Genomic DNA, 20,378 nt, shown 5'->3' on the forward strand with positions numbered 1-20,378 from the left:
CAAGGAAAACTGTGGACAAGGACAGAAGGGTGAAAAAGAAGGAAGCCATCTGACTAGGTCTGGGTATGAGCTACCAGACATAAGAGGTCACAAGAGAAACAATTAATCAAGATCAGGCAAGCCCTGGAGGACAGCAATCAGAGATAAGAAAATTAACAGTTAACTGCCAGACAGCAAATCTTGTTCGATCCGTCAACTTAACAGGTTAACAAAAGACTAAGGGGACATGGAAAGGAATGTGTGATGGACACAGCTGGCAAAGGATAAAGGATAACCTATACAGGTCTCTGTTGGAAGACAACCAATTTGTGCATTTTGTGCATACAACTATCATCTATGGAGTCTTCTGTCTTCCTGAATCCCTGTATGTTCTCTGCGCATGGTGTAGCAGGGGAAGTCAATATGACTAAGTATATGCCCATGGGTTTGTAATGAGTAAGCAGTTGTACTTAATAAAGCTCTTGCAGGCTAACAGAGACTCTCTCTATAATGTGTGTTCCCATAAGATCCTGAATTCCTAAGGGAGGCAGTCTTTACGTGTAACTCATGGGGAATTTTAAAGAGGCAAAGAATGAGGGAACTATAAATGGAGGAATTTGCAACAGGTCTCAGTTGCATCCTTCCAGATAGGAGAATAGTCCATGTCATTACAAGCAGTAATAGGCCAATGGGGACCAACTGAATCCTTAGCTAGTAATGAGTGAGTTCTAACTGCATCCTGCTTCTCAACTGCAGAGGGAAATCAATCAATCAATCAATCATAGTTGATTACCTAAAGATTTCCTGCATCCCACTTTTGTTGAGTATTTTATGCATTTACAGATAAGAAGCAAGGAAGTTAACCAACTTCTGGCAAGAAGGCCAGATTCCAATGTTCTAACTCTCAAACAGGACATACACTTACTCCAAATTATTTATTTATACGCAAACTTTCAGCACCAGACCTAGACTGGCCCCTGTTCCTTCCTATAACAAATTCTCCTCAGCCTAGACCTCAACCAAGGGAGTAAGAGTTCATGCCTGTTTACTTTTTAAGAATTGGCAATCCCAAATAACTGCATCTTTTAGTGAATATTGGTGATTAACCTACTCCAAAAGAAGAGAAGGATGGCTTGGAGTAGTACACTGGGAACTGGGTGTTCTTGTCAATCCCAAGTTAAAGATGAGCCAGCAATGTGATGCAACTGCTAAAAAAGCAAATGTTTTTAACAGGAGAGCATTAAAGAGAGCATTGCATCCACTTCACAGGAAATAATTGTCTGCTTTGCTCTGGCCAGGTCCAGCTCCACTTGGAGAACTATGACCAATTCTGCTCACCGTAGTTCAAAAAGGACTTTACAAAGGAGGGCTGCCATGATGCTGAAGGGTCTGGAAACCAAACTATAAGGAAATGTTAAAGGATCTGGATATGTTAGCCTACAGAAAAGATGACTGAGGAGAGAGATGACAGAGATCTTCTAACTTCTGAAGTGTTGTCACACAGAAAAAGAAGTAGACTTATTCTTCCTTCCAGAACCAGTGGAAGGAAGGAGGTTCAGCCTAGACGTAAGGTGGCCCATCCTGACAATGCAAGCTGTCAGCCAGTGGAACAGGCTGTCACGAGATGTGGCAAGTTTTTCATTAGAGGTCTTCAAACAGACTGGATGTTCATTGGTCAGAAATACTGTAGTGGATCTTGCACTGAGCAGGGGGTGGCCTGGATCCTCTTTAAGACTATCCAACCCTAAGATTGTGTGTTCTATGAACTTTTTCTTTCTTTCTTTCTCTAAATTCCTCTCCTACATGTTCTAACAAATGGAGACATCTCCAACGAAAGCACCATCTGCCCATGTAGAAAGAGGAGGATCTGGCACCTAGGAATGTGGGAGAGGAGAAAGGACAACAATATTGGATGGATGAGACTCTGAAAGAGCCTTTTTGGGCATGGAAGTCACAAAGGCAGGAACTGTGGGAGGCTTACTCTGTTTGCCCCAATTCTCTACTTTCATTCTGCAGGAAAAGCAATTTGGGATTTACTCCCAATCCAGATTAAAGCCCTGCACAGGTTTACATCTGAAAACAGCCTTCTTTCAAACTGCTGTTTATTCCCAAATATCCAGATATGCATCAAAGCTTCATTGCTATTTTACCTTCAACAAACAAATAAAAAAAAAACAAACATAAACCTAAGTCATACTTTGGTCCTAAAACAAAACAATTCAGTTCAGCTCTCAGGTATATCGGAGAATTTTGTTCACCCTGCAATTTTCAGCTGCCTTATCTAATTTTCACTTCCCAGACTAATAAACATATCATAATGCAGCTTTCAGTGGGCCGTAGACATCTCTGAATTTTCTGAAGCTGTTTTTGGCTGGAAAAAAATGCATGCAAAACTGCACACTATATACAAAAGTGCATACATAGGTTTAAAAAATGATGGGGAAATGAAGTTGTTATTAGCTTTCAGAGCCTTCAATTACCATGTTTTTTGTTCTCCGCCTCCAGAAATAATCTACAGATATGCACTGACAAGACATTATCATAAATCAAAGTGATCATCCATGTGGTTCCATGCATAACTCCCTCTCAAGACAAAAATCTTGACAAAACTGTACCTACAATCACAGCAAGTTAATTGAGAAACCATGATTCTCAATGCTTGAAAGGTGTTTCTTAATGAATGAAACACATACCCTTATTTTATTTTATATTTTATCCATTATTTTAAATCTTTTATTTTATATTTTACTCTTTATAATAAAGGAACAAGCAGTCAAGAAATACACTGCAGATTGGCACTTGGTAGAGCAGCGATGAAGACCTTGGAAAAGATATTCAAATGCCATGATCTGTCTATACCTACAAAGATCAGAATCATGCAAGCCATGGTATTCCCTGTGACACTCTATGGAAGCAAAAGTTGGATTTTGAAGAAGCAGGATAGGAAGAGTATTGATGCTTTTGAGCTTTGGTGCTGGAGAAGACTCCTGAGAATACCGTGGAGAGCCAAGGAAACAAACCGATGGGTTATCAAACAAATCAACCCAGAGTTCTCACTAGAGGCATCAGTGACCAGGCTCAAATTATCCTACTTCAGACACATTATGCAAAGACCCAGTTCTCTGGAGAAGGCTCTGATGCTGGGAAAGGTGGAAGAAAAGAGAAGAGGATGACCAGCAGCAAGGTGGATAGACTCAATTACAGGGGCAATGAGTGTTGAAAGACCTGAAAGATCACAAATTGTTATGGAGAAATCTATGTGGTTGCTAACAGCTGACAATGACTAGATGGCATATAATCAATCAATCAATCAATTGTCTGCCACCACAATCTGTATCAACTGTAGCTTCCAAGTCATCTTCAAAGAGTCACAAGGAACACACTGTAGTACCCTTTCCTAATCTGAGGACTTTAGATGTGTTTGATCTTAACTCCTAAATGCTGGCCAGTATAGCTCTTCTGAACTCCTTCCCAAAAATACTATGAACAACAATAATAAAACAATAGGAACAAGGAAAACAGTAACATAGAAAGTTAATGGCAGCCTCTTATTTCCAACAACACATTTTATAGTGGAAGTGCAATTGGACTTTTTGTTAGATGGTTGATATAAAAAGTTGTTGTGTTCCTTCTACTGTTTCTGTACTTGACAGATCAAGATGTCCTAGACAGACTTTGCTGCTAGTAATATTCATTTATTCATTCATGAATTAGATTTGTATCCAACCTTTCCTCCAGGTGCGTAGAGAAATGTACATGGGGATCTCCCTTGATTTTGTTGCCACAGCAATGATCCTTTGGCATAGTTTGGGCTCAGAGAAAATGGCCCAAAGTCACCTAGGGAGCTTTCATGGCTGAGAGCAGACTTGTACCTCGGTTTCCCTAGTCTTGGTCCAACATCTTCATCTCTACATCACAGTGGCCAACACACAGAAGCCATCAACAGGATAAGGTAATGAGCAATGAGGAGAGGTGGGCACTTTGCACCCACCCCTTTAAGCAGTTCCACACTGTAATAAAGGAATAATGTTCTGAATGTAGCCTTCAAAGCGAGGGAACCAGTATTCAAGGTCCCAGCTTGTTCTGAGCTTTCAGTTTGGGTCCAGGAAATAGGGAAATCAATAGCTGGCAGGCTGAAGAAAGCAACAGAATGTCAGAAATGATCGAGTAGTGATGCTAAAATAAGAAAAAAAATCAATACCTACAAATCATATTCTTATGTTCTATCAAACAGAATAGAATCATAAAATTGGAAGAAGACATTGAAGCCATCACGTTCAACCCAATGCAGGAATCCAGATGAAAACATTATCAACCATTATTAAAGCAATGTATGGAGTATGCAATATGCAATATATACCCACTACAATGACAGCCAGTTTGGTGTATTGTTTAAAGGTACTAGGCTAGAAACTGGGAGACTGTACACTCTACTCACAGCTGGGTGACTTTGAGCCACTTATTGTCTCTCCGTCCTAGAAAGAAGGCAGTGGCAAACAACATCCAAAAACGTTGCCAAAAAATGTATTGGATGGCTTGGCCTGGCCCTTCCTTCCTTCCTTCCTTCCTTCCTTCCTTCCTTCCTTCCTTCCTTCCTTCCTTCCTTCCTTCCTTCCTTCCTTCCTTCTTCTCTATCCTCGCCATCCATCTTTATGAATCCAATTGGTGCTTGTATCCCATGTGATCATCTTGCTGAAGCCATCATAATGCTACATATGCAGTTTGCCAGAGGAAAAGTGATAAAAATGGTGGTGGCAAAAAAAGAGAGAACTATTAATTTTAAAACCAGCCCATGGCATCAAAGAGCTAAAAGCGTCAAATGGGAAGGATAACCAAGGTTAATACATACACACCACCACCTGCACCCACTCAGTATACTCTGGTTCTTTGCTGTAAATGTTTCACTCACAAAATGATCCTGAACATTAACACAGAGGAACGAACATTAAACCAGAGAACACTGGACGTTTGATGCAAAGCAGTTATTAATCTATAGAGGACAAAAATCCTTGTCTTTAAGTTCAGCTCTTCTTCTTCACTTCACATGCTCAATCCAACCCTGAGGTGGTGGGGAAACAATTCTTTCCCACCCTCACCACAGGTCATTGATTGCATTTGCATCTTATGATAATCTTATCTGGAAACAGTCCAATAGTATATAAATAACAACCATGGTTTCCTCCATTAACAATCATGATTCATTTATTTATTAAAGTATCTTCTGCACTGTGTAAATCCTAAAGTTGTTTACAACAGCACTATGAAACAAAGCTGTGAAATAAAACCAGGCAATGAAAAGGCAACTATATGATTCAGTAGCTGGGAAAGATGCTAAGAGCATCTGAAACTTGTTGGCATGGTGGATCTGTTGCAGAGGATTTCCATCTCTGGGTTATCATGAGCTAGTCCACTTTGCTTATCTTTGTTGTATCACAGTCTTTATCCTCTATCTTGAACACTGACCATAAGATTATTTAGAACATCTACACTAAATCTTCAGTCCTTTCTCCTGTTCTTTCATCTCCTTTTCCTTCCAGAACAACCATTTTGTCTAGATGTTTTCCATGGCATTGCCCTCCTTCACTTCTCTTACGGTATGTCACTATTTATTACCTTGCCACCCATCTAATGAAGCTCAGTCACTTCAACCACCAAAGTGGTTCTGGTCAATCTCAATCACTTCAACCACCAAAGTAGAACTTTAATCAGCAGCTTAACATCTGTCTGATAAAGCCACCACAAGTGACAAGGCCACGGCTCATTACGGCGATGCCTAGAGCACGTACAAACTTGCCAGTGGTCCTAAGAAGAAATCAGTTGTGGTCTTCTCTCAAAGAAGGTGTTGCAGTGATCCACCACCCATACCATTAGGCTGCCCTTGTCTCCAGTTTTTACAGTTCCCAAATCCCATCCTTAAGAACCCATCAGGGAAATACAACGGAAAAATGCCAATTTCCAGTGGTCCAAGTTTGGGCTTGGGTGTACTTGTACAGGTGGGAAAATAAGACTGAAAATAGGTGTTTTAAACCTCTATTGGCTTAAGGTACCTGTTCTCCCTAGAATCCCAAGTCATAAAAAATGAGAATTCCATCCTTTCCAATTAAATACTATGTCCCTGTGATGTTCCTTGCAACCTTCAGAGGCCTAGGAATAGTAATAACCACCATCATCAACAACAACAATCGCAAAAACACGGCTCCTAGATGAAAAAGTTCACTGCATTATTTCCAGATGAAGGTCAGACTAATACCTTTCTATTCATAGGACACCACCATATTTTAAACCACATAGGTGATGTTTCCACCCATACATCAAAACAGTACAATGCAACAAACATATAACGTCCATTTCATTAAGAAGCCGGCCTGTTAAATCATAATTTCCTCCTTCTCTTTCTTCTCCTGATTTGTTTGTTTCCCCAGGGGGGCAACCACTTGGATAAGTGTGTTGACGATGAGATCTCCTTTTGAAGAAGGCAAACCATAGTTGACTAATAAGTGACAATTTTCAACAAGAAAAGGAAGATGCTGTTCCATAACTTTGCTAAGCCTTTCTGCTCCACCAAAGATAGGACACAGCTGATCCTTTGTGAGTAGAGTCAGAAATGCTAAGCTGATTCTTTTCCCCAAATATACCAGATTAAATAACTAATTACTTGGGCAGACAAGACAAGTTAAGTAACTCTTCAGCCTGGCATTCAAATGAAATGCTTAGAGACGGTGACGCTATCTTCAGAAATGTGGTTTCTAGACCGACATAAATCTCCAGGCCTTTGCCAACTCTCTGTCAGTGCCACAGTGTGGATTTCACTGGATATCAACTCATTTGGATTAATGAATCAGCCCTCTGAAAAATTTACATTACAATGAATATCTCACAACTGCAACAGACAGAGAGTCTGTATATATCGACAGTCTGACCAGTCTGATCTGGTATCCCAGCCGGTTTCTAAGAAAGTCCTTGAAAGCAGGGCTTTAAAGGAGGGGTCAGATCACTGTTTTGAGATCTGATAAAATTTCAGTTCCCAAAAAACCCTTTCTGAAATCTTCACCACCTGGCTCAAGTCGGGCCAAGTCTCAACAACTGGCCTTCCCAGCATTTGCAACTCCATACTAACAATTTTAATTATACAGATAAATATAAACATGTGTTACAATAGGCGACAATAGGTCTAGTTTTTTAAAAAACCCTTTTCTTGGTTTCCCTAGGAACAAGGAAGGTGTTAAGCAAATTCCTTCCTCCATTAAATGCATTTAATGCCATTGGCCGCTAAGTATTGATTTCTTCCTTTCCGCCTAACCCCTGGAGCAGTTTTGATCGAAGGCATTCTCCAGGCTTCGGAAGTGCATTGGAATCAATGAGACCCAAGTAAGAATAATTATTTTGAAGCAATGGGTGTTTCCTCAAAGGGTATGCAGCCGCTGTTCACTACACACAGGACTGCACAAGAACGTATGTCAGATTTAGGGAAGATCTTCAGAAATATAGATTTCAATTTCATATGAAAGCAAATTATTCTGCTTTGGAATTTGCAGAATTCTCCCCCGCCCCCACTTAACTGAACTGTACTTTTCTGAAGATGCCATAGGACATGCCCCATTAGATCCCATTAAAACAAACCAACTACTCTGTTGAAGGATATTCCAGCTTCAGCCACATTTAAATCCAAAGCAAAATACAACAGCTGATCAGGACTTAACAGGCGCACGGGAAAGTATGCATTCCTCCAGCTTCGTTACATTGCAGCAAGCCTTCTCCAAACGTCTATGCTTTCTAAACCTGTTTCCCCTCTACTGGAAACCGGGACAGCATCATCTAGAGCTAGATTTGCAAGAGAATGGACCTCTCATTCTTTATGAACAAAAGAAGAAGGGCAATGCAGGAGAGTCCATGGCAGCCCATCGCAGTATCTAAGTCTGGTAAGAACACTGGCTTGGTTCAGGGGATCTCAAGCCTTATCTTAAAATACTGTGGATTCTGTTCTCAGATATAATCTGGCCTAGGAGAATTCTCATCAGCCCTTGTAGTGGGAACTATAGGTCAGACAAAGTCAGATATGAAGTGAGGAGATGCAAACTCAAATTCAGCTGGGATGTCTAAATTATCTCAGTATAGAGTTTGGCAAACTTTTCTTTTTCTTTTTGTTTTAAGTTTGGTCTAGTGGTTAAGGCACTGGGCTAGAAACCAGGAGACTGTGAGTTCTAGTCCCGCCTTAGGCATGAAAGCTGGCTGGGTGACCTCGGGCCAGTCCCTCCCTCTCAGCCCAAGAGCCAATCAGGTGTGGTAGGAGAGTTCTAGTCCTGCCTTAGGCATGAAAGCCGGCTGGGTGACCTCGGGCCAGTCCCTCCCTCTCAGCCCAAGAGCCAATCAGGTGTGGTAGGAGAGTTCTAGTCCTGCCTTAGGCATGAAAGCCGGCTGGGTGACCTCGGGCCAGTCCCTCTCTCTCAGCCCTACTCACTCCCCAGGGTGTTTGTTCTGGGGAAAATAGGAGGAGGAAGGAGTATTAGGTATGTTCACCACCTTGAGTTATTTATAAAAATAATAATGGTGGGATAGAAAATAAATTAAAGGGAAAAAAAGTTGAAGCCCTTTCAGGGGGTGACGCAGAGCATGGTCAAAAAAGTCAAGATGGCAGCATGACTATGATCAAAGCTCTACTCATTTCACAACCTGCATAAAAGACACCATCTTAACCGTATTTGGCCATACCCTGAGGATACCCTTGGCCCTTTTCCAAGCCTCACTGTAGGAATAGCAGAATAAGAATAAAAGCAAAAATAATTGCATAACATGCAATGCAATGATCTTGGGAAAAAGCAGACCAAATTGGCAAAGTTTGGTTAACACGCCCAATATTGGTCTCAGCCTGCCCCATTATAGAATAATTTTATAGATTACAGTAGTTAGAAGTGTTACTTCTGCTTTTGAATCACAAGTGGCCCCCCAGATCAAGGAGACTGTCAGACGGGATGAGCACTCTGTCTCTAGAGAAACTTAATCCAGCTGCAGTGATTTTAAACCATGAAGGTATTTCTTTGAAGGGTTTAACATATTAATTCACTCAAAGCATCATTTCCAAACACTGATGGGAATCATGTTCATAAAACGTACACAAGCAGATTAAAAAGGACAAGGAAGATTTATATTAAAATCCAGCCCTCCATTAAAAATGTTAATGCTTCAAGATACACACACATGCACCCACTGAACTTTTGGATTTCTTGGGCACTGAAGGGTTTTTTAAAACAAAAATGGCAATATTCTCTAAAACCTTTAAAATCTCACAATCAAAAATTTGAAGGGCTTCATGTGGCTTATTTATTTATTTGTTTGCTATCCTGCTACAATCCAATATGCCTTTTTAAAATTTCAGTTGTCTAGGTGGAAGGTATTCATATGATCTGTGTACTTATTCATTAGGATTTTAGACATCATCGTTATCATCATCATGGCATTTTCAGCAGGTTACACTACCATTGGAGTATGAAAATCAGCAATGGTTGGTAGCAACCCTTATTATTAATTATAATTAATTATTAATTATTACGGTGCATCCACTTTCAGGCAAGCTCTGACACATAATACAAAAGTATCCAACTTGGTCTCAAAGGTGGGGCTATCAGATCTGAAATCCCAAATATTGGAAGCTTCTGTTTCTCTTTACCCAATAGAAACTTAAGTATTTGGGGGCATTATGTGAAGATCCAGCTGCCTTAAAAAGACCATAATGCTGGGAAAGGTGGAAGAAGAGAGAAGAGGATGACCAGCAGCAAGATGGATGGACTCAGTTACAGCTGCTCTAGGTACACCGTTGGAAGACCTGAAGGACCAGGTTGGGAGTAGATAGTCTTGAAAAAGATATGTCTATGTGGCTGCCAAGAGTCAATGCTGACTTGATGGCACATCATTAATTCATCAAAACTCCTACTGTCAGGAAACAGATGTAATGAGTCTTGGACAGAGGGTGTGTGATATCTCATTAAAAGCCAACAAAGCAAGAGCAACAATATACATCCCTTGGAAAAAGAGACTGGTGTTTATTCTTTTCTACTCTTTATTTATTATTATTCCACATTTAATTCCTTAGTACGCTCAATCTCAAAGACATACCTGAAAATGTAACCTCCTTCCTCTAGCTACCAAAATATCCACTGAGGGTGCGGTGAAAGGAGAGGAAAGCAAAGCTTCCTGAGCTAAGACTTTGAAAGTTGGTATCTCAGAGAGCCTTATCCTATTGACTCATCTTGCAGACCTCTGCCAATGCATTTGTAAGAGACAGTCCTCAGGCTGATAATGGCTGTGGAGGTTCTTGCACAAACAGCCAGCTGCAGGATTTCCCATGATCAGTGGAGAACAGCCTCTTTCACAAGATGGATGTTAGAAAGAAACAAGGAAGTCTCTAACCTGGTGTACAAGACAACATATTGGTTTCATACTGAAAAACTCAGTTGCTAGAATTCTTGGGACCTGTAATGGGCTGTAGGAATAACATTGAGCAGCATGAAGAAGAGCCAGAACCAAGACAATGGTCAGATAAAAGAAATCTGAGTCTGGGGCAGGAATGTACTTTGAGAAAGTGTCTCAGATTTCTCCCTGCCCAGTTGTCTTGAAGACAAAGGGAGGGAGTGGGGAGCTCATTCAGACTTGCAAGATTCTGTTACTGCAAACTTATAATAAACAAAGTTCTAGCATTCATAACTTTGCTTCCCTAGTTCGGTCTACCTTGAAGGGCTGGTAGCACCCCACCCCTGGCATCTCAACCAAACTTTGGTTTCTGAAGCTGTCAAGAGCCTAACTGTGAATAACTGAGTTGGCCCAGGTTTACTACAATTCTGGAAGTCCCATCTCCACTACATCTGGAGGCTTCTAGCTGGAGAAAGCAAAGCTGCATCACATGAGAAAAGTCAGTCCCTTAGACATCCTGGTCCTACTTCCTTGAGGATTTCAAGGAGCCATGATGGCTACTATGTCTAGGAACAGACCAAGGACAATGAAGTTTGCACAACAGCAATTCCAACCCTTCCAAAAAATGGGTTCCAGTCAAAATTCTGGATGTTGAGCTTTGGACCAACTGAAGTTTTGTGCTCTCCTCTAAAGCGTGTTTTCATGTACAGCAATAAGAGCTGTAACCAAAGTATGACATGCCGGGAACTATGTTTTTGCTGTGTTGGTTTATGAGTTCACCTAATTTTACACCACTTTAATCACATCCCCTTTACTGGTTGGTTTACCAAATGAGATAGTGCCGAAGATTGACATCAAGCCATTAAATATTGGCAGTTTTATACCCCGTCTACTTCCTGGTGACTTTCTGTGGCACAGTACCAACTTTGGCATATAATCCCATTCTCCACAACCTGAAGGCTCAGAGTGGTGAACGATCAAAATCATAATTAAAAACAGCCTCTCCTACAAAGAAAGAAATGCAAAGACCCACCCCAAATGTATAATTAAAAAAAAAATCCTAGCAACACCTTAAGGGACAAAGTTTCATGCATCAGAGCTTTTCATGCACCAGAGTTTAAGTGCAACATCATACAACATGAACCAAACTTGAGTTTGGAAAGAGACTCACAGGCCATCGCGCAGTTCCAGTGTGTCATTTTCTGTCCTAAGGGACTTAAGGTTTCTTTCCAGGGATGTCACTGGAAAAACAAGACAATGTCTATTAAAAACAGTTGGTATGAAAGCATTCAGGGACAGTACATGGAACAATGCTGATCTCAGTGATCTTAAGGAACCCAAATCCATTGTGTGACAGCTAGCCTTTGTCAGAAATTCAAGGAATCTTAAAATGTACAGGGCCTTAGATATTGTCTAGTCCAGGGTTTTTCAACCAGGGCTCCATGGAACCCTTGGGTTCTCTGAGAGGTCACTAAGGGTTCCCTGGGAGACCATGATTTATTTAAAAAAATATCTCAAATTCAGGGAACTTCACATTAAAGAGGTAAGTTTCAATATTTATTTTCAGTTTAAGAACACTGCTAATGCATACTGTATATACAGGCCTAATCATGGAACAAATATAATAATGTTGTAACTTCTGGCCTCTGTTTGAGCCTGAATGTGCAGGGGTTCCCCGAGGCCTGAGAAATATTTCAAGGGTTCCTCCAGGACCAAAGGCTGAGAAAGCCTGGTCTAGTCCAACCCCCTCCCTCTGGAGGAATCCATTACATGGAATCTTAGTATGTAAGGATTAGAAGTGATCTTAAAGATCATCTAATCCAATCCCCTCTCCTGAGGAGGGATATGCCACTCGGGAAAATTCTGTAGATTTTCCTCAATACACATCAGACTCTTGCTCTAACTTTGTGAAATTGCAAATAGTTTTTTGATAGTATATGGTTTGTAATCCTCCACCGTCTAATTATATTTTATATACAAAGCCAGAACACACAAAATGAAACAAGTAATGCAAAAAATTTGTGGCTCACTGCACAACCTCATTCAGATATAAAACAGGACTGATTCAGCTCTGAACTCTAATTATAGCAATAACAACACAATTTGACTACGGTTTAACAGGGAATTCTCATTCGTCAGCTCCAAAATTTAGTCAGAGACAATTATTCCCCTTCTGAAAAATAAAGTTACAGTAGAAAATGTTCCTACAGCCACCAGCACAGTGGGTTGAAATCAGTCTCAGGAGACAGAAGAGATACTATAAAAACAGAGAACTCAGATACAAAACCATAAATACTATGCCCCCACCCCCCAGTCTTGTGTTGTTTTGAGTTTTTTTGTATTGTTCTGTGTTTGAAAATGTTTTAACAATTGTAAACTTCCCAGAGTCAGTGGGAGTCAGGCTGCATATAAAAATTATTATCATTATTATTATTACTATTATCATCATCATCATCATTGACTACTCCCAATGTGGGATCAGTCTCTTTCCTTCTGGTTTTTAAAAAGCTGGGGAAAACCTGGTTCTTCCATCAATCCAGGGAGCCTTTAACAACCAGGTGCTCTATTTTGCTATTTTTTTATGTGTGATTCCTGGTTCCATCGGGATTTTCTTTAAGATGTTATTTTTAATGGACTGCATGGCTGAATCCCAATCCTGTATTAGGAAATGGCACATTGTCTATAAGCCCTGAAAATAAATAAAGATAAATAATTGATGTTTGCCCATTGCATTGCTGAAATCCTCCCCCCAAATATAATCTTTTAAAATATCCCCTTTTCACCCCTATGGGTGGTGTGTGTCTTCTTCATCCTCGGGTCCTCCACCAGAGGCCTGGGAGTTTGAGGGTTCTGCACAGGATCTTGGCTGTTCCTAGCACTGCACTCTTCTGGATAGAGAGCTCAGATGTTACTCCTGGGATCTGTTGAAGCCCCTGTCCCAGCTTGGAAGTCACAGCCTCAAGTGCCCCTACTACCACTGGGACCACTTTGGCCTTCACTTTCTACATCTTCTCTAGTTCCTCCTTCAGGCCCTGGTACTTCTCCAGCTTCTCAAATTCCTTCTTCCTGATGTTGCTGTCACATGGCACCGCTACATCTATCACCACCGCTGTCTTCTGGTCCTTGTCTACTACCACAATGTCTGGTTGATTGGCCAGTACCTGCCTGTCCATCTGGATGTGAAAGTCCCACAGGATCTTAGCCCCCTCATTCTCCACGACCTTCTGTGGAATCATTTATTTATTTCACACTAAGCAGCAGTTAGCCACATAAGCAAATAATTTACTTATAACTACGGCAACAGGAAAAAATGCAGAATTTCAACACTTTTAACACATTTTTACTAAAATTGTTATAAGGGAAAATGCAAATTTTAAAAAAATGAAAACTATTTTTACTCACCTTCCCAAAGATTAGAAGGCAAAATAAGTTAAGGGCATGATAGCTAGGAGAAAATACTCTGTTGGTGCCCTGAGCACATGCTTATTTTGCTTAATGGTTAATCCAGGGCAAATGGGGTTGATTGATTGATTGATTGATTATGTGCCATCAAGTCATTTTTGACTCCTAGCAACCACACAGATAGATTTTCTTCATGACGACTGATGGGATACCTGTAGGATATCCCACAGCTATAAGGTAGATGGAAGCAAAACAAAAACAAAAAACCCAAACACCTCTGAAAGTGGGCAGTCATTTCCAGACTGGTACATTCTGCATTCTCTTATTTCTGCTAGTTGTTGTTTTATTACAGGACAACAACAAAAAATCATTGTAGGTGGCAAATAATATGCTATGGTAGCACCTTTTCCAACTAACACATTTTATTAAGATGGAGAAGCTTCTTCCTTTCAATAAAATTTGTTAGTCAGAAAAAGTGCTACCAGATTCCTGATTTTTGGTTTTTCAGTTTCCTATAAAGATAAATCAGTAACAATCTAAGGTACAGTATATGCCTGAATTATTTTACAGAATATATTTATGTATGCCACCTTGAATTGTACAAATAAAGGCAAGGTGTAAATCAAACCAATCAACCAAACTGCATAACTTTCCCATAGTAATGTTTTTAATTTAAAAAAAAAAAATATTTTGAATGAAAAAGGTGTAAGGAAAGAAAAATGTAAGACATTTAAAAGAACAGAAAGTAAGGTACAGATCATTATCCCTGCTGAACATTAAACTGAACATATTTGGTTAACACAGCCCAAGATGGCAAAATACTAACTACAAGTACTAAACAAAATATTAGAGCAATACTGAAAATTATAGATCAAATTATAGATCAATTCTATCAATTCTATAAAGCAATTATGTTTGCTTTGTTGTCGGAGTGCAATCTTGTGATTAATTTGTAGCTATTTTTGTGGCTGTTTTGATTATTTTTTTTTCTATTTTGCTGTTTTTATGTTACTTTATTGTTGTGAGCCATCCAGAGTTGGTCGGAGTTGGGTGGCATCCAGATTGAACCAAATAAACAAAGTACATAATTCTATAAATAAGAGAACTTAAATTTCAGATGTAACATTATAGGTAAGAAGGGTTTCCAATTAGAATTAAATTCTGCATGAGATTTATGTCTTCGTAACTTATTGAATGTGCATTGGCTGAGGCTTTAAAGCAATATACAAAAACAAAATTTCATCTACAGGAGATATTTCTGTTTATGGATTTCAGACACACTCACACAAGTACATGGAGAATTTACCTGTGCCTTTGGGTAAATCAAACCAGTCTTCCATATTATTTGTTCCCTGGTAATTGCATCAGAAGGCTTATCATTAATAGAAAGCACACAGACTTCTAATGAGCATTAATTATATCTTTTAATCAAAGGACATAATTATTATGAATTATCTACTTCATCTGAGAGAGAGAATGACCTCAACAGAGGGAAGATAGGATGATCCTCCAGACTCTAGATTATATTTCTACAAATTTCAATTTCCCATCTTACAGACAGCAAAACAAAACCTTCACAGCATCTCATAGTTGGCCATCCTGAAGACACCTCACTCCATGCCATCAAATGACCTGACCCAGTGGCTTCATGTAGATCTTAAGTAGGAAGTATGGAGAACCCCAAGTCCTGTGGCACCCCACAAAGTGTATCATTTGCAAAGTATATAACCTCATTGTGCTGATAAGGTGAGGAAAGTCACAGCTAGGTGTGGCAAACCAATCAAATCCACAGAAACTGGACTTTATCCAAAGAAATGATTTAATATTTCCAAAGGATTTTTTTTTATAAACCACTTTTGCCAGGATCAGATATTTGGTGTTGCATCAACCACCCAGAGTTGCAATTCACAAGTTTGATGGCCATATAAGTTGAATGAATGAATGAATGAATGAATGAATGAATGAATGAATTAATTAATTAATTAATTAATAAAGTACAGCTGGGAAGTGGGTGGCTCTTCTCCCAGGCTTTTGGTGAAGGAAAACAAGACCCTTTTGCTTCATCATGCTAGTCATTTTTATCTTCATCTTTTATATTTTATTGATTTTATTGTAATTTCTTTGATTGTTGTAAGCCACCTAGAAACATTCAGAGTCAGGCAGCATACAAGTTTAATTCTTCTTCTTCTTCTTCTTCTTCTTCTTCTTCTTCTTCTTCTTCTTCTTCTTCTTCTTCTTCCTCTTCCTCTTCCTCTTCCTCTTCCTCTTCCTCATCCATTTCTAGGATAATGATGATGGTGATTTTACTTCCAGTCTAGACTCCATTCCTGGAATTTCTTACTTATCACCAATCCAGTATGAATCCAAGTCTGATCCTGATCGCCAAATGGCCTGATCCACTGATCAGGTTCACAAACCTGATTCCAGACATTATACTAACTTTGGAACCAGTATATGGGAATAATATTATTTGCAACTTTAAAATGAGCATTGATACTCTCTACAGCCCCACTGAAGCAAGGGAGTACGTAAACATCACAACTAAATATGGGCATAACATTACATCCTTTGTCCCTTCCATCTTTGCCTCTCCAAATTTAATTTGCAAATTAATATGGTAATTAGGCAACACCTTGAAGAACAAATCTGGATTGTTCCCTCTTCCTAAATCTGTGATGCAACAGATGATACCATTAAAAACACAAGACTGTTCAATGCCTGGAGTGTATGTGTACGTCTTGAATAAGCCATATGGCAAACTATTTTTACTCCTTATCTGAAGAAAAAAAAAAGACATGGTATATATTTCTTTTAATTTTAAATTATTTATCTGCTGCCCCTCCAAAGTTTTTCTTTTTAAATACTTTGCATACAAAGGACTCAAGAAAGTAACCTTCCATGATGTCTGACATACGAACCATTGGCATTAATTCGGAAGATGCTGGCAGTGGTACTCTGAAAAAGTTCCTGAAGTTCATTGGGGTCGATCTGGGTGGCTAGAAAGGAGCAGAAAAAGAGAAAAATGTTATTAGATCAGACCACAGACTGCACACCAGCTCCAGCCTAAACTTCATATTGTCCAAATATAAGGCAACCCCAAAAGGGTGACAATCAAGAATGATGGCTATGGATGAAATCACCCACAGGTCTGTAACTTGGAAATCTTCTGAGATTTGCAACTCCTGCTAAAATAGGAAGTGGAAATCATGGTCAGGGGGCTGGGTGGGAGCTTTGCCAGTTTAAGCTGGTGCACCACTCGTAGCATTTCCTGGATGGAGCAGCCCTGGTGACGGTGATTCCCACACCCTCAGTGCCATGGGTCTTGACTACTGCAACAACCTCTTCATGGGGCTGCCTTTGAAGACAACCTATAAACCATGATTGGGACAAAATGCGGCAGCCACAGTTCTAGGGGCAAGAGTTATTTCTACTCTCATATAACACCAATACTTTGCTTGCTGGACGGGGCACAAATACATTTCCAACCCAATGCAAAATGCTGGGCTTGACCTCCAGAATAACCATGGGACTGGCTCCTCCAAAATGAGTCTGTCCATCCCATGAGAATATTTAGGGGCAACCCTTCTCCATAAGGACCCCCATCATGGAACCCTATGTCTTTCCCTTGGAGATGCTCCTGGCATCAGCCTTCCTGTCCTTCTACAGAGTGGTGGACCATTTTGCTTAATAGACATTCGATTCGTGATGTTTCAGGTTGTTATGAGAAGTCATCCTATCTGCTCCTTTTTCTTCTGCTTTATGTGGGCTTTGCTCTGTTCAGTGACCAAAGTCTTGGTGTTATTGTCACTGAGCACTGTGTGGTTGTCATGTTCTTAGCCTTTGTTGTAAACCACCAGGAGTCCTGGTATAGAAAGGTGTGTAATAAATACATGGAAAACAACAATAATAAAACACAACTAAGCTTGGTATTTTCTAGCTCCATCAGCAGGTGGCTGTGGGCTACAAAGAAGGTCTTTAGCGTTTTATATTTATTAATATAGTCTGTCATAGATATGCATCTCCACCCAAAATAGCTACAGGGTGCTTCTTTCTCCAACTTTCCCCACAGCAACAAACCTGTGACGGGCTAAGAGAGAGTTACTGTGGTAGATTTTGGTGATGCCGCTGGTTCTCAGGAAAGCGGGAGCACATTCCAAGGAGGTGGAGGAGATAAGCGGAGGCACAGTCCGGGAGGTGATGGTGGGAAAACGAAGAGGTCCAGGATGTCCCTACCCTAGAGCCTTCCCAGGTTATTTCCCCTTAGGTTAGGTAGAGCAGCTTTAGTCTGGAAAGATTCTGTCTATATGGTGTGAGCAAATAAAGAACTGGAGTTTGACTGGGCTGACTCTTCGTTGTTCTTGGGCTGGGCCTGACAGTTATTGGCCCAAAGTCATCCAACATCAGCTTCCATGGCTGAAGGTGATCTTGAACTTGGGTCTTTCCAATCCTAGTCCAACGTTTTAATTGCTAGGCTGCCCAGGGCCCCTCCAGTTTGGGGCTTAGGTTACACAACTCTATAGCCCAAGAGACCTACAAGGACCAACCTTGCTCACACTGAGATGCCCAGTGAAAACAATGGGTTGCATTGACATATTGCTAAACTGGGAAGTGGTGTTATGTTCACCCCTCACCGATTTCAAGGGTCTAATGCTAAGCATATACATATATCATCTCTCATAGCTGCCTCAAGGACTTTTGAGAGTTTCTGACCCCTCCACCTTTCCTCCTTTCATGCTGGAACGACAGGATGTCTCTGTCCCACAGTTTCCACTCTACAACTGCAACACAAATTCACTTTCCCAACTCAGATTTTTTTTTTTAAATCTATTTGTCCAATTTCAGCTGGCAACACCTGAGCTGCTGTACTTCTGCTGCTTGAAGGGGTTGGCTTACATTTCAAGTACCACACAAGTTTATAGGGAGTGACATAACTCTGGATCCAACTGGACCGCTTTTAAAGAATGGTATTCTTGCATAATGAGTGATGTCCTGGAACATATTCTTTAGTAGGGCTGTGTGAAGCATTTGGAGTTGTCCCCTGGCCAGGAATGTTCAGGCAAATGTATACCCTGACAGCTTTTTCTTCTCTCTGATCTAAATCTTCCAATCAACATGACTGGAAGGTCCCCAGTGCTAAGATTTGGAGAGAGGGAGAAGAAAACTGGGACGAAGAACCCTGTTCATCTTCTCCATAGCTAAAGAACAGATGTATTCAATTGTGATGAAATCTGGTTTACAAACACTGCTGCTCCTGCTCTGCTGTCACTCATCCTGCCCCAAAATTCAAAGTTAACTGTTCTAAGATGGAAAACGGACAGGTGGAGGCAGCAGGGAGCTTGGGACTTCGGCTGGTAAATAGCTGGAAGCTCATAAACTCTCTTCATGTTTTCCCCAAGTCTCTTTTCATCCAAGGAAGCAACTAGAACAAACACCCAAGTTAGACCTGAAAAGAAACATTTTACAGAGAACTTGTCCTTGCCAGGTGTAGCAAAATTTGATGGCACTCACCAAGGCTGTAAATACGAAGGGGACACAAACACAGGATCTAGTAAAAAATGAGTTAGACTTCATAAAGTGCAGTGCTAAAATATTATATCCTCCTGTATGTGTGTATAAGAGAGTGGAAATAAGACCCTGCTGCCATTTAGAAAATATTTTCTGTACTTGTTTTTTTTTTTTTTTTTAACTTTCTTACCTCTGTGGCTTCTTGGTCTGATCAACCAATAACTATGGTGTTTCTAATCTCTTTGCTTACATTATGTTCAGCCCAGCATTTTCCTTACACCCAATTTTATTATGTGAAGTTAGTTTATATAGAAATCAAGCCCAGCACAACAATAATGACCCCCAATGTCCATTCAGTCTAACTAAACCATATGTTCTCCTCAGACTTGTGACTTCACCAGCATCTCTTTTAATAGACGTGTCAGCTCACCTGTCCAGTGTAATTTGCATGTTAATTCCATGTGTGTCAGTGTGTGTGTGTGGTTGCTTGCAATAATCCAGCACTCATAGTTCCACCTTCAGCAAAGGATCGTTACCTTGTCGTGGTGCTGGAGCTTGAGCACCTCAATGATGCCATGAGCTAAACCGTGAAGGGCCACCCAAGACGGGAAGGTCATGACAGAGAGGTCAGACTAAATGCGATCCCTGGGGAAGGTAATGGCAACCCACCCCAGTATTCTTGCCATGAAAACTAAATGGATCAGTACAACCAGAGATATGTCGGTATACCATCGGAAGATGAGACCCCCAGGTCGGAAGATAGTCAAAATGCATAGTTAAAGCAATGGTGTTCCCCGTAGTAACATATGGCTGCGAGAGCTGGACCATAAGGAAGGCTGAGAGAAGGAAGATCGATGCTTTTGAACTGGGGTGTTGGAGGAAAATTCTGAGAGTGCCTTGGACTGCAAGAAGATCAAACCAGTCCATCCTCCAGGAAATAAAGCCAGACTGCTCACTTGAGGGAATGATATTAAAGGCAAAACTGAAATACTTTGGCCACCTAATGAGAAGACAGGACACCCTGGAGAAGATGCTGATGCTGGGGAGAGTGGAGGGCAAAAGGAAGAGGGGCTGACCAGGGGCAAGGT

At 40.5% G+C, this 20,378-nt stretch overlaps 1 protein-coding gene across 3 annotated transcripts in view; it reads right to left on the minus strand.

Moving 5' to 3' along the window:
* The window catches only part of TSNARE1 (t-SNARE domain containing 1), a 209,151-nt gene that overhangs the window by 160,420 nt on the left and 28,353 nt on the right, over positions 1-20,378 (minus strand). For all 3 annotated transcript variants that reach the window (XM_063300282.1, XM_063300281.1, XM_063300283.1), the window contains exons 2-3: positions 16,704-16,781; positions 11,555-11,624 (exon numbers count right to left, since the gene is read on the minus strand). In XM_063300282.1, the coding sequence (XP_063156352.1) occupies positions 11,555-11,624; positions 16,704-16,781 (148 nt within the window). The remainder of the gene's footprint in view (positions 1-11,554; positions 11,625-16,703; positions 16,782-20,378) is intronic.

The sequence above is a fragment of the Candoia aspera genome, chromosome 3, assembly GCF_035149785.1.
Source record: "Candoia aspera isolate rCanAsp1 chromosome 3, rCanAsp1.hap2, whole genome shotgun sequence".
In the NCBI taxonomy this organism is placed as follows: domain Eukaryota; kingdom Metazoa; phylum Chordata; class Lepidosauria; order Squamata; family Boidae; genus Candoia; species Candoia aspera.